This window comes from Manacus vitellinus, unplaced genomic scaffold, assembly GCF_001715985.3.
Source record: "Manacus vitellinus isolate BGI_N305 unplaced genomic scaffold, ASM171598v3 scaffold_71_pilon, whole genome shotgun sequence".
Classification (NCBI taxonomy): domain Eukaryota; kingdom Metazoa; phylum Chordata; class Aves; order Passeriformes; family Pipridae; genus Manacus; species Manacus vitellinus.
In genome coordinates this window covers 1,554,034-1,567,793 of record NW_021940761.1, presented here as the reverse complement: position 1 = coordinate 1,567,793, position 13,760 = coordinate 1,554,034, and the positions used below count along the sequence as shown (strand labels likewise).

General features: G+C 47.4%; 1 protein-coding gene across 1 annotated transcript in view; it reads left to right on the top strand.

Moving 5' to 3' along the window:
• The window catches only part of HDAC4 (histone deacetylase 4), a 176,043-nt gene that overhangs the window by 55,918 nt on the left and 106,365 nt on the right, over window positions 1-13,760 (top strand). The window contains exon 2 of the mRNA XM_029964418.1: window positions 1,813-1,884. Within this exon, the coding sequence (XP_029820278.1) occupies window positions 1,813-1,884 (72 nt within the window). The remainder of the gene's footprint in view (window positions 1-1,812; window positions 1,885-13,760) is intronic.

The following is a 13,760-nucleotide window of genomic DNA, read 5'->3' as shown; positions in this document are numbered from 1 at the left end:
GTCCTTCCTGTGCTGGGAACTCCAGACCTGGAACTCCAGACCCTACCCAAGGACAGGCCAGAGGGGCATTTTAACCTTCCTTTATCCACACCAGTGTTTTTGGAGAAGAGGGGCCTTATACAAATCTCTCCTGATAAACCACCTCCTTGTTTGTTTTTTCCCCCCAAACAGAGATTTATTTGTTAATCCCCTGATCCAGCAAATCCAGAAACTCAGTCCTGACACACTTTGGTTCCACTTGGTGTTTCAAGTGTCAGATATTCTTCATTTTCTTCTGTGATTTATCTTAATCTATTACTTATTTCGAAACCAAGATTGAACAGTGTTGATTTGTGGGTTTTCTCTTTTTTTCTTAACTATTTGAGATATACAAGCACTTTATTTTTTAGAATTAAACAAGGCTTAAAAATCCCCCAAACTGACTTGGAGCTGCCTCCCAGAGCACCCGGGTTGGGTCCTTCATCTGAAACAGCTCAGCTGAGAAGCTGAAAATATTCCACTCCCAAAAAACTGGGAGGTTCCCAGGGCTGTGCTGCCCATTGAATCTGGAGCTGCTGGTGGGTGAGTTGTATTTAAAATAGTGAGGTTTTGCTCTACCTTTTCAGTCTGGTGTTCTCATTTGCTGCTGTTCTCTGCTGTTGGTGCAGGTGAAGCCCAGCTGGCCGAGCATCACCCCCCCAGTGCCATAGGTTGGCTATTCCAGCACATCCAGCCCTGGAGTAATAAAGCAAACCCCCCCAAATTATAATGTGAATAATCCATAGGACTTGTTTGAGAGGAGGAAAACAAGCAGGGTCATAATTTAATTTATTGACATATTGCCTGAGGCTGCACCTTGGGAATGGTGAACCCAGGAGAAGTCCCAGCTGTGCTTTATCTCCAGAAAAAAAGGAGAAAATAGGGAGAAGGAAATGAGTCTTCATGTTTTTCTAACTCTGTCCTTTGCCTGTGAGAGATGGGGTGGCTTCTTTGATGTCTCCAGACAGGGTTTGGCTTGATCCTATCAGAGCTGCAGCACAGAAGGGGGTTAGAGGGGAAAAGGGAGACAGACTGGAACAAATAGGGTTGAGATAAATTTTCTGCCTTCACATATTCATAATTACATTGAAAACATCATTTAGCACTTTTTGCTTCAACTTTTATTGGAGGGGGGATGCAGCTGGGAAGGGAATGGGTGAGTAGAAAATCAGGTCTGGCAGTCTCAGCACTGGGTCTGGTTCCGTTTGACTCTACCTGGCTGCAAGATACAATCTTGGAAATATTTTAAACAGGGAACTGCTTCAGCAAGATGGATTTGTGCATCTCATTTACAAAGTATGTTTTTAATGCCTTTCTGAAATCCAAACTTATGCAAAATGGGGCTTGTTATGCATGTCTCTGCATTTTAATCTCCTGCAGTGATTTGTCAGTTTTCCTTAACATCTCCCTGGCATATTCCAGCCATTCCTCAACTTTGCTTTGTGGGGCTGCATCTCTGTGGCAGCTCAGCTCTCCCAGCGAGGAAGGAGCTGCAATTTGGTCATTCTCTGGTAAGGTTTATAAACTGCCATGCCTGTTTCTTTGGACTGGGAGCAGTACCAGTTGTGGACTGAAAGGCTGGGAAAAGCTGAGTGTAATTTGGGATACAGTCTCTTTTATTTTCTGCTCCAGCTGTCCTGGGAACGTTCTCGTTTCCATTGATTTGTGCTCCTTGTGTTTCTGCTCTGCATTGATAATTGGTTACTGATTTTTTATTTTTTTTTTCCCCCCTGGCTAAAAATAGCTCAGCTGCCCAAAGTGTTGATGTGATTTTATTGCTTTTCCTCTTTCCAGATGGGCTTTCTGGCAGAGACCAGCCAGTGGAGCTGCTGAATCCACCTCGAGTGAACCACATGCCCAGCTCTGGTAAGGAAAAACTTCTTATTAAGCCTCCTTCCTACTCTGGGGGTGCAGGCAAACCTCCTGCAGCTCTGCCTTGCAAGTGGGAGAGCAGGATGCAAATACCAGATGCTGGCACAAAGTCTGTTAGGACTTGCACACCTCTGCTTTCCCAAGCTGGGAGAGGGGGATTTGGGAATGGAACACAGCAGCCTTGGGAGTCTTAAATGAAAGGCAGGGGGCTGAGGAGAGCCCAGCCTGGTGGGAGCTGCCTGGTTTTCCTTAGAAAGGAGAGGGCAGGAGAGCAAAGCAGCACCTTAAGGAGTCCTTTCCCAGCCCAAAAGGAGCACTTGGAAGCCAGGGAGGTTTTAGAGCTGCTGTTTTTATTGAGGAGGAATCTCATGTGGAAAGAGGAGCCGAGGCCGCGCTGATCCACCAAGGGTGTCACGCCGGGCTCGGAGCTCTTTGCTCTTCTTTCTCTTCCCAAGATCCTGCCATGGCCTCTCTTGGGTCTTGTGGTGCCCATCCTGGAGCCTGGCTGCTCCTCACAGCTGCAGCTTTTCAGGGAATGGGAACCAAAGTTCTGCTCCCAACACCTGGGATTGTGTGGAAAACAATCTGCTGCTGGCCTTTGTGTTTCCCCCTTCTCTGTCCTCAAAGTGTTTTGTTTCCAGGTGCAAACAGAGAGAGATTTATACCAGGAGATAGAAAACACATTCTGCTTTGCAGGTAGCAGCTCAAATCTTCCAAAGGCCCAACTTTCCCTTCTCTGTTGCCTTCCAAAATGCCTCCAGGGCCTTTCATATTAAGGAAAAGATCTCGCAGGAGATCTGAGCCTTTCTGGTGGTGCCAGTTGGAAAGATGTAAACGAGGTTTATTCAAAACAACTTCAGGAGATTGGGAGGGGGGGGGAAAATGGGCTTGATCTAACCTGGAGTTTTGTGGACTTAAATGCATATCTGGGGAAGGAATCTTTTAAGGAGGTCGAGCATTGGGGAAAGAAAAGAAGAGGTGGTTGTTGACCAGCATTGGGCTTCGGATTGTGAGGAATCTCCCTCTCATCCGTGTGCTCCCAAACGTGTCCAGCAGGTAAGGGAGGTTCTGTTTTCCCAACCCTCAGAGAGATTCCCATTTTTAAATGACTCTGGTAACACAGGTCAACTGACAGGTTTGACTCCCCGTTGGGGATCTCTGTGCCGGGTTGGATTCCGTGGCTCCGCGCAAGGGGAGTGGATCCATCAGTGGCTCGTTGGTCAGCATTGGGAATGGGATAGCTTGGAGCCTTTTATTCTTGTGTTTTGGTGTTGATTTTGTTGCTGGCTAAGTTTAGGGTTTCTTTCTGAGGTCTTTCAGCCAGAGGCCAGTGCTGGTTCCCAGCTCGAGGAACCTGCTGGTGGAGTCTGCTGGGCTCTGTTCTTCCCTGTTTTGAGGTGGAATAGACTCATTCAGGATTTAGGGAATTCTGGCTGTTTGGACTCTGGTTTGAGTGTTTTTAATAGCTCACCTCTATGCTTTTGAGAAAACAATAAGTCAAGGATCCATCCAGAGGTGGAGAGGGACTTTGGACAAGGACCTGGAGGGACAGGACAAGGGGGAATGGCTTCCCAGTACCAGAGGGCAGGGATAGATGGGATGTTGGGAAGGAATTCTGGCTGTGAGGGTGGGGAGGCCCTGGCACAGGTTGTCCAGAGAAACTGTGACTCCCCCATCCCTGGAAGTGGCCAGGTTGGAACAACCTGGGGTAGTGGAAGGTGTCCCTGCCCATGGCAGGGGGTGGAATGGGATGATCCTTAAGGTCCCTTCCAACCCAAACCATTCTGGGATTCTGATCTGGAAAAGCAAGTTATGTGTGGGATTGGGGGGAGGGTGTCCCAGGTCTCAGGCACGGCTGAAATAATGGTGTTGGAAAACAGCTTAAGGGAAAAAAATGGTTTGATTGTGTCCTGGGAGATTTGGTTTAAAGTGTTCTCCTGCCTTGGCAGGCTGGAGTTGAATGAACTTGAGTGGTCTCAGGGCTTTTATCCTGCACTTGGGTGGGAGATAAAATCACTGTGGTGCGACTGTAGGAAACCAAAATGATTTTCTCCTCACTACCAACCAAGTGAAGGAGAGGTTTGACCCTTGTTAGTTGTTATCCTCTGATGTGAAATGGTGAGAAAGTCCTAAAAATCCTCTGTCCTGCAGAGCATTTCAACTACAAAAAAGGAACATTTAGGGCATTTTTATGAAATGCTTTTAGGAGTGAACTGGGTTGAGTGGAATTGAAGTTCAGTAGTAATTTAAATTATTGAGCAAAATTGTTTTCCTTAATTCTTTTTTTTTTTTTTTTTTTAAGTCAGGGTGGGGAGGCCCTGGCACAGGTTGCCCACAGAAGCTGTGGCTGCCCCATCCCTGGAAGTGTCAAAGACCAGGTTGGAGCAACTTGGGCTAGTGGAAGGTGTCCCTGCCCATGGCAGGGGGGTTGGAGTGAGATGATCCTTAAGGTCCCTCCCAACCCAAACCACTCTGGGATTCTATGTCATAAGTAAAATGCTGAATAAAGTGGAAATTACCCCTTTTAAACTTAAAGCTTTCTTTTAGGTAATAAAACTGGGAATTGGGATGAACAGGCTCAGCTGAGCAGCTATGTTTTTCTGCTAGGTGGAATTTTAAGGATATCTCTGTGTGATACAATTGGGAAAAAAATTATTCCCTTTCACGTTGTGTTTCCATTGATTTTTCAGGGATGCCTTCCCAAGCTGTGATAAAATATATCCAAAAAGCTCATCTGTCTTCCATGTATCCCTCCATGTGCACACAGAGAGTTAGAGAGTCCAGAAATTATCCTCTGACCAACAAACCAGGAGTTTGGGGACTTCACCTTGGAGCTTCAGCTTCCCCTCTGCTCTTCCACACGTGGCTGCTTCCCACTGTCCATCCTGGACCTGCTGCCTCTGCACTTCCTGCTGCCCATCCCTTGGCATGGCTCTTCCAGCACAGCACTGGGGCTCTGCTGGGTCTGGGAACAGCAGGGGCAGCAGGGCAGAGGCAGCCAGGGGATCCTGTGGGAGATTTCAGTTCCCTGCTGCTTTTCCTTCCACCTTGGAGCTAACTATCCACTCTCACTTCCACATTCCTTTGCAAAAAAAAAAAGTTGATGTGTTTAGGGATAAAAGGTTTGTAAGAGCCTCTGGACTAATATTGTTCCATGATTTTAGAGGCTTTTGAAATCAGAGATTAATCCCTGTCTGCAGGAGGAAGGAGGGCTATTCCAGTCGGTCCGAAATCCACGCTTGGAATTGTGAATTCCCCTTTTCCAAGGCAGGGGATGCCCTTACTGGGCCAGGGCTGCTTCCAAAGCTCCTTCAGGAAGGTACCAAAGCAGCTTTGAAGCAGGTTCAGGTTGCTGCCCGTGGGACTTGGGCTCCTGACAGCCAGGATCCCACTGGCCTTGTTCACCCTGGGCTGTGTGAGTTTGGGAACAACGTGAGGTTTTATGGTGCCCAAAAGTAGCTCATCTGCAGAAAGGCTTCTCTTTAATGTTAAAAATATCTTGATATTATATATGGAGACATATATATGGAGTCCAGGAGGGGGAGAAACCCATCCAAGCCCCCCAAATTATTGATAGAAGTGAGTTCTAGAGAAACCATTTAATGTCACAACCTCCTTGGCTTATTGTCCTCTTGTGGGGTTATTGAAAAGCCAGAGCTGGTTTTGCCAGGCTTGGGGTGTTAATTCTGCCACCATTTATGGTGGCACAAGATAAGATTTCCAGAGTAACTGTGGCTGCCCCATCCCTGGAAGTGTCCAAGGCCAGGTCAGAGCAACCTGGGCTAGTGGAAGGTGTCCCTGCCCATGGCAGGGGGTGGGATGAGATGGGCTTTAAGGTCCTTCCAACCCAAACCATTCTGGGATTCCAAGATAGAAGAAAAGCTACAGATTAATGTAGTTTAGAGCCTTGATAGTTAAAAGAAAAGCCCTTTGCAGCACTCCCAGAACTCAGTCAGGAAATTTGGGGTTATTTATACAGGAGAGAGAAGGGAATTGCTACAGAGGCTCTGGGCAGCTCCCTGCAGAGCAGCAGGGAAGTTGAAGTTTCAGAACCTCATTTCTGGGCTGATATTGTTCTCAAACTCCTGTTTTGTTGGTCAGAGGATGATTTCTGGCCTCTCTTAACTGTGTCAGCATGTGCCCATTGCAGGGCTGTGTGTGTGTGGAGGGGTGGATGGAACAGGGAGGAGCTTTGTGGCCCCCTCCTGCCTCACCTTCAGGATCCATCCGCATTCTGCATGGAATAAAACCACTTCTCTAGCCAAGCTGGCAATCACAGAATCCCAGGATGGTTTGGGTTGGGAGGGACCTTAAAGCCCGTCCAGCTCCACCCCTGCCATGGGCAGGGGCATCTTCCACTAGCCCAGATTGCTCCAACCTGGCCTTGGACACTTCCAGGGGTCCAGGGGCAGCCACAGCTTCTCTGGGCATCTTATCTTCTGCCAGAACTTGAAGCCCAGAACATGGATCTCCTCACCCTGTGGGGTGGGAAGAGCAGGAGCCCACAGCTCCTCAACTCTGCTTTGTTGTCCTTTGTCTCTGGAAAAATATTTCTCCAGCTCCTCCTTTCTTACCCACAAGGAAATGGTTATGAATTGGAGGGGGTGGGATGAATTGTTAACTTATTCCTCTTTCAGCAGCTGAAAGCAGCACTTAAATCTGCAACTCTTGGATGCAGAGCTGGTTTCCTGGATGAGAAGGAACTGGCAGGAAAGTTTACTCTACTGCAAGCCCCAACTTGCTAATTTTCTTTATTCTTCCCTCACCTTGTTTAGTTCATTAATTCCCACTGATCAGCTCTGGATTTCACTGGGTTCCCTTAGTCCTGACTGTTCACCAAAGTGTTATTTTCAAAATTAATGGTGCAGGTGGTGGAGGGAAGAGCCTTGGAATGCTTGAACTTGGTGACTTCCTAGGGAAGGAGGAGGTGGTGGGATGGGAGCAGACATGGAAAGACTCCCATGAAAGGTTAATCAGGAATTTGTTCCCATTGCCTCTGGCTTTGCTAAAAATCACACTACTGTGAGATGAATGAAAAGGGATAAATTTTTCATGGAAAGTTGGTCATGGATTGAGCGGTTTTTCAGGGAAAAAATCAGATGTGATCTTGGAGGTGCCTGTGCCATGTCTTGTCTGCCAGGTGTGTTCCCACTCTGGATACTTCACCTGGATTTGCAGCCTTAGGGAGGTAACCAAGGTGAGGTCTTTGTTGGTTAGTTTTGATTTGATTTTTAATCCTGTCACTTTTTCAAGGGAAGCCAAAAAGGAGCAGCCCTGGGATTGCAGGGTCTGGCAGCCTGGACTCCACTCCTCCTTTCCATCAGCTTCTCCTGGTGGATGGATGTGAGCTGGAGGATGAGGATGGACTGTTCCTTTGGTCCTCCTTCCCTTTTCCTGCCCTGTTTTTCTCCCCAGGGGCCTTTCTGCCCAAATTAACTGGGGGTGGTTTATCTCCAAAGGGGAAAGAGCAGCACCTGCGTTCCAAGGATTTTAGGAATTCCTCTTCTCACGGAGCTGCCTTTAGTGAGATCCCAGAGGCTCTTCCCTGGTGTATACTGATTGTCAGGGCTATATTTGGCTCTGCTTTTTCTTGGACCAGTGGAGGGAATCTCAGGTGAATCACTTGTGCAACAATGCCTGAAATACCGGAGCAGACTCCAGATGCTTCCCTGGGGAATTGCTGATGGTTCATTAAGGAGATGTTCCCCCATTCCCCAGGGAAGGGGACTCCCCATGTGTAGAAGTGTTCAAGGTTGGACAGGGCTTGGAGCAACCTGGGCTAGTGGGAGATGTCTCTGCCCATGGCAGGGGGTGGCACTGGATGAGCTCTGAGGTCCCTTCCAACCCAAAGCATTCCATGATTCTGTGATTAAATATCTGCTCCTTTGGCTTAACATCCTGTGATTTAAACCACTCAACCATCACCACTTTTCCATCTGTTTTTCATTCAAGGGACTGTGTCATATCAGATGATTCATTCATATTTGATTAGAGATTTCATTATGAGCTGGCCTGAAGTTTTTTATGACCTAATAAAAAGCTTTGGAATCATTGATTTGGAGCTGCAGTTTTAATATACAGAAGGGATGTACTGCACGTTTTAATGGTACTTTTTGGAGGTATTTTTTAAAGCTCTGACAGTTCTTGTGGTGAATTTTATACAGGGAAGTTGTTTAGAAGTTTCTAATGGAATTCAATGGCCTTTCCCATTGGAGGGAGGAGCTCCCAAGCTGCTGTAGCACTTCTCCAGGTTGCACTGATGACCAAACTGTGGGTGAAATTTAGGTCAAAACTCGCCTCTCTCACCCCATTTGTTGTCCTGCCCATCACTGTAATGACGTTGATGAAGGTCTGGAAGATCTTGAGCTGTCAGGGCATCGTGGGCATTGGTTAAGTGTCATATGGGAGGTTTTTATTTGCAGTGATACCACCTGTGTGCAAATTGTCCCTCAGAGTAAAGAAATTACCACAGGTTTTCTCAGTTTGTTCTAAAAAATACATTTGACTGTTACAAGAAGGTATTTAAAAAGTACTTACAGTGACTGCCTTTATCCTCTGTATTTTCCTATTCCAAAACTGTCTTAAGCTCTTCAATATTTTTTGATGTTGTTGCCAGTTTCATATAATAAGAGCATATTTTTATGCTTTAAGTATGATGGGAAATTGCTCTATTAGAAAAATATCAGACCTAGTTCTTTTTTACTGTACTTTTCTTACCTTTGATGCTGGTAAAAATGTATTAAAAAGGAATATGTAGTACAAAACTAGTCAAAGGGAGCAACCTGTTCCAGTGGGGAGGCCCTGGCACAGGTTGCCCAGAGAAGCTGTGGCTGCCCCTGGATCCCTGGAAGTGTCCAAGGCCAGGTTGGAGCAACCTGGGCTAGTGGAAGGTGTCCCTGCCCATGGCAGGAGTGGGACTGGATGAGCTTTGAGGTCTCTTTAAGAATCCAGACCTCTCTAGGACCCAAATCTGATGAAGTACCAAAATCCAGTTAGAGTTAGGAATTAATGTCTTTAAGGAATATTTTTAATTCATAACAGGCTTGAATTCTCTCTTTAAATGACTATCAAAGTCATGCCTTTTTCTTCATAATGCCTTTCCAAATCCATATTATATACGTGGAAAATCGTTGAATAGAAGGCTTGATATACAGAAAACAACATTATCCCATCCCTGGAAGTGTCCAAGGCCAGGTTGGAGGGGGCTTGGAGCATCCTGGGATAATGGAAGGTGTTCCCTGCCCATGACAGGGGGTGGCACTGGATGAGCTTTAAGGTCCCTTCCAACCCAAACCATTTTGGGAATCTGTGACTTGTGACACTTGGCCTTGTCCATACAGAGATCTCCTTTTAGGAGACAGTGGACTTTTATCACCCAACCCACACGTGTGTCACCAGCTCTGCTCTCCCAGCAAACAAGTGAGGTTTTGGGGGCAGAGCTGGAGTCATTTTCCGGGAGTGCTGGGATTCCAATGCCTGAGACATGGATCTGGCCAGGCAGCAGGTGGGCTTTTGCTCCTCCGCTTCTGAAATCCTTCTCTGACAATCAGTGGGCTTTTCTCTTTGTTTTCTGTTGTGGAAAGGAGGTGATTTGAGGTGTGGGGATCAGCAGTGGGTTTGGGAAGGTGTTTGTGATGCACAGAGAGGGAAGGGAGCAGCACTGGTTCCTGCTCCTCCGACAGTCAGCCGGGTGTGCCTGTCACTGGGATGGGAACTGTCTTAGGGTGGCATTAGACCTGCCCTGGCTGGCTCAGCCCAGCTTGGATCAGAGGGACTTTGCTTAACTGAGCAGCAACTAACAGTTTTGCTGTTAGAAGCCAGCTCAGAGAGCGACACTAATTCCCTTCACATAAAATACTGGAGCCCTTGGACATGTGACCCTCTCAAACATATCTGCTGGAGTTCAGGAGCACGTGGATTTGATACCTCCAAATATTCAGGAATCATGGAATCCCAACCCACTGCTTTGGGTTGGAAGGACCTTAAAGCCCATCCCATGCCACCCCCTGCCATGGGCAGGGACACCTTCCACCAGCCCAGGTTGCTCCAAGCCCCTTCCAACCTGGCCTTGGACACTTCCAGGGATCCAGGGGCAGCCACAGCTTCTCTGGGCAACCTGTGCCAGGGCCTCCCCACCCTCCCGGGGAAGGATTCCTTCCCAATGTCCCATCTAAACCTCCCCTCCTTCAGCTCAGTGACTGTGCAGTGAGAGCCCTGGGACATTCCCAAGCAGGACCTTGGGAGAACCACCCAACTCTGTCCCTGGTTGCCATTCCAGTGGAACTGTGTGTGTGTGTGTGTGTGTGTGTGTGTGTGTGTAGGCATTTAACCTCACACATCATGGTTTGGATTTTAAAGCCAGCTCAGATGTTCCAGAGGGAATGGCTCCTTGTCTCCCTTTCCTACCTTTGATAGTCTAGAGGGTCCAAAGAGCTTTTCCTGGTGGCAAGCATAGAATCATTAAGGTTGGAAAAGAATTCCGAGATCATCGAATCCAACCTTTGACCGAAAGTTTTGCTGGCAAACTACAAGTGGAATATTATTAGAAAAATACCCCCCCACACTTTTATGGATAGAAAAAACAAAATTCCTTTCATGTTACGTGTAAATCCCTGTCCCAGGGATTTGTATATACTTATACGTATAATACATATGTATATATGTGTATATATATTGGTATTATACTTGTGTAATCCCTGTTCCAGGGATTTAGCATGGTTTGAACTAAACAAAATCCAGATCCCTGTCCTCCATCCCTTGCTATGTCTGTGATAAAATCTATGAAGACTCAGGAGTTTAAAGCTCATGGGAAAAGATAACACTGGAGAGGGCAGAAGGAAAAGCTGGAGGAAGAGGACTGAGTCAGGGCTGGAGCAGACATATCCTGGGGGAAGGTGGAAAATCATCTTTACCTTGTCCACTTCACACAGGACAGATGATTCTCTGGATTCTTCACTGGAGTGGCAGAGCCCCAGAAGTGGTTCCTTCCTTTCTCATGCCCCAGGTGCTGCTGCTCCCTCACCATCCTCCCTCTGGATGGGCCACCAAGTGTGGGGGACAAGAGTCCGTGGGAGGGAGTTCCCTCTGGAAGGGAAATGCAGTGCTCTGGCTTTAGCCCATAAACACATGGAAGGATATCTCAGACATTTGGGGAAAACCCAGGAGGTGCTTGGATTCATGGGAAGAGCATGGCTGTGGCTGCTCTGATCCACCACAACATGCCACTTTGGATGGGTGGAGCTCCAGGTGGCCGTTGGTTATCAAGTCACTGACCTTCAGAGATGATGCCCCAAAATTCCTGATGGTGAGCAGAGCCCTCGGAATGGCTGGATTTACGTGGCTCCCAGCCAATATCTTTCCTAATGGTACTGAGAATAAGTAAACAGATAAAATATCCCTTTTGGCACCTTGGGGACCGTGGTGACCCTACACTGGCATGAAATAATCCTTAAAATTGCAAAGAATGAAATTCTAGAGTCTCCTTTCTCGAGTGGCAGCCCAGGGCAAGGTTTAACTTCTGTTCAGACGATTGCTTTCCGGCCGCCGCGATACACGATATGGCCGTGTCCTGATGCTGATAAGAGCTGGGAATAACAGAGCAGGAAAGATCCTGGCTGTGTTGACACAAGGATCAGGTGTCCTGAATAAGCAGCCAAGAAACTTCATCTGGTTTTATGTGCAGCCAAGTGCACACGGTGTCCGTAACGAGTCGTTTCACCTCGGTCAGTGGAACAGGGAATTTGGGGAACCACCAGGAAAAGCGGCAGTTTATCTCCATTTGGGAACACATGGATTACTCCACTCTGCTTTAACTGTCCTCTCCTGAAGCCTCGGTGGTGGGGACCCAGCAGTCAGGATGAAAAAGAACATCAGATGGTATTTATGGCAGAGAAGCTGTGGAATGTCCTCCTGGACTGATCAACAGCAGGGAGATCATGGACTTGCTCAGACCTGCCACCTCCTGCTTCTGCAGACCTGCTGCTCCCAGGGAGACAAGGGAGCAGCAAAGGGAATGTTTGGACAATGCTCTCAGGAACATGGTGGGATTCTTGGGGTGTCTGTGCAGGGCCAGGTGTTGGACTGGTTGATCTTTGTGGGTCCCTTCCCGCTCAGGATGTGCTTTGGTTCTCTGGCTCAGCTGGGAGCCCAGGTTCCCTTTGCTGCCTCATGTGCCAGCGTTGGGCACAGAGGTGGCGTTGCCACCCCCTCCACTCCTTCTGTGCCCTGGGAGCTGTCTCAGCTCTGTTGCTTTCCATTCAAAGTGTTCATCAGAGCCTTCAAACTCCATGTGCCAGGAGTCGCCTTGGAGCACCGTTCCTACCTCACCCATCCCAAGTGTCACTCAAAGAATCATGGAATTCCAGGTTGGTTTGGGCTGGGAGGGGCCTTAAAACCCATCCAGTCCCACCCCCTGTCATGGGCAGGGACACCTTCCATTATCCTGGGTTGCTCCAAGCCCCCTCCAACCTGGCCTTGGACACTTCCAGAGATGGGGCAGCCACAGCTTCTCTGGGCAACCTGTGCCAGAGCCTCCCCACCCTCCCAGGGAAGGATTTCTTCCCAGTATCCCATCTAACCCTGCCTTTTATTTCAGGGAGGCCCAGGCAGATGAAACTGCTACTCTACCCTAATCTGAAGGGGGGGATTTCAGGAGAACTTCATTAAAGACACTCCCCCACCCCAACCTTTGCAATCATTCCCTCACAGATACCAGTTACACACTTTCCAGGTCCAAAATGTGCTTTACTCGTATTCCAAACCCCCTGCGTTTGTTGGATAAGCTCTGTTTTCTCTTTAGAAGAGCCCAATTTCAGCAGAAATTGTGTTCTTTGGCACAGAGGGGGCAGCTTTGGAGCTCTGCTGCTGTTTACTGGGTTGGAAAAGGCTCGTTGCAGTAGAGAAGCAGGAAATGCATTTCCTTGGCAACTTGTAAATCAGTGAACCCCATCAAATTCCTGAAGCTTGTAAATACTCATATCCTCAAATATTCATAGACTTTTGCCAAACACAAGCTTTTTTGTACTGCTTCTCCCGAGCTTAGCAAGGTGCACTTTCTTTTGTTGCTTTTAAAAAAATATTTAATGTTATCATTTCTTTATTATTATTTTTAAATAATTTGGGCTGCAATGTAGAGATTTGGCTGCATGTGCTAACAAAGTTACTGCTGCTGGTCAGGATGCTGGTGCAGGAACTACACCAGAATTCTGTTGTACAAGAAATAAATAAATCGCTTCTAAATGAGGCATGTGAGGTGACAGACGAGTAAGAATATTGAGACAAATTCGAGTCCTTTTAAAGCACTTTAATGGGGGTTTTCAGACAGGCCTGGAGCATGTTGGATATTAAGTTTTGTGTAGTTTAAAATGCACTTTTACTCTTTATCTCATGAAGTTAAGTTCTTACATGGGATGAAAATTTCAGCTTCTAAGGAGCTGTTACGTAATGCAGGGTGTTATTTACACCTTGGAATTGAATATTAACTGCTGATTTATACCTAAACACTGCTTAAAACCCAAAATACTGAGCTGTGCATCCCTGGGCAGAGAGAGCTGCCTGCAGGTATTGAGGCTGTCTCTGACTTCAGCACAGAATTAGGAGGTTAAACCTGACTTAAAAGTGGCACCTCCTCGATGGATTCAACACCGTCAATGCCAGTGTGGTTGTAGTGGAGCCCTGTTGAGCTGAAGTGTTACTAATGTCACCTTCTCTGTCTTCCTCAGGCCAAGAACTTTGCTTAGGGAGCTGTTTGTGTCCCACAAAGTGGATTACTAAAGAAAATTCCAGTAGCTGGGTGCTGTGTTAAGGCTGTGAGGCCTGTGGGGCCTATTGGTCCTGTAGGGCCCATGAGGCCTATGGGGCCTATTGGTCCT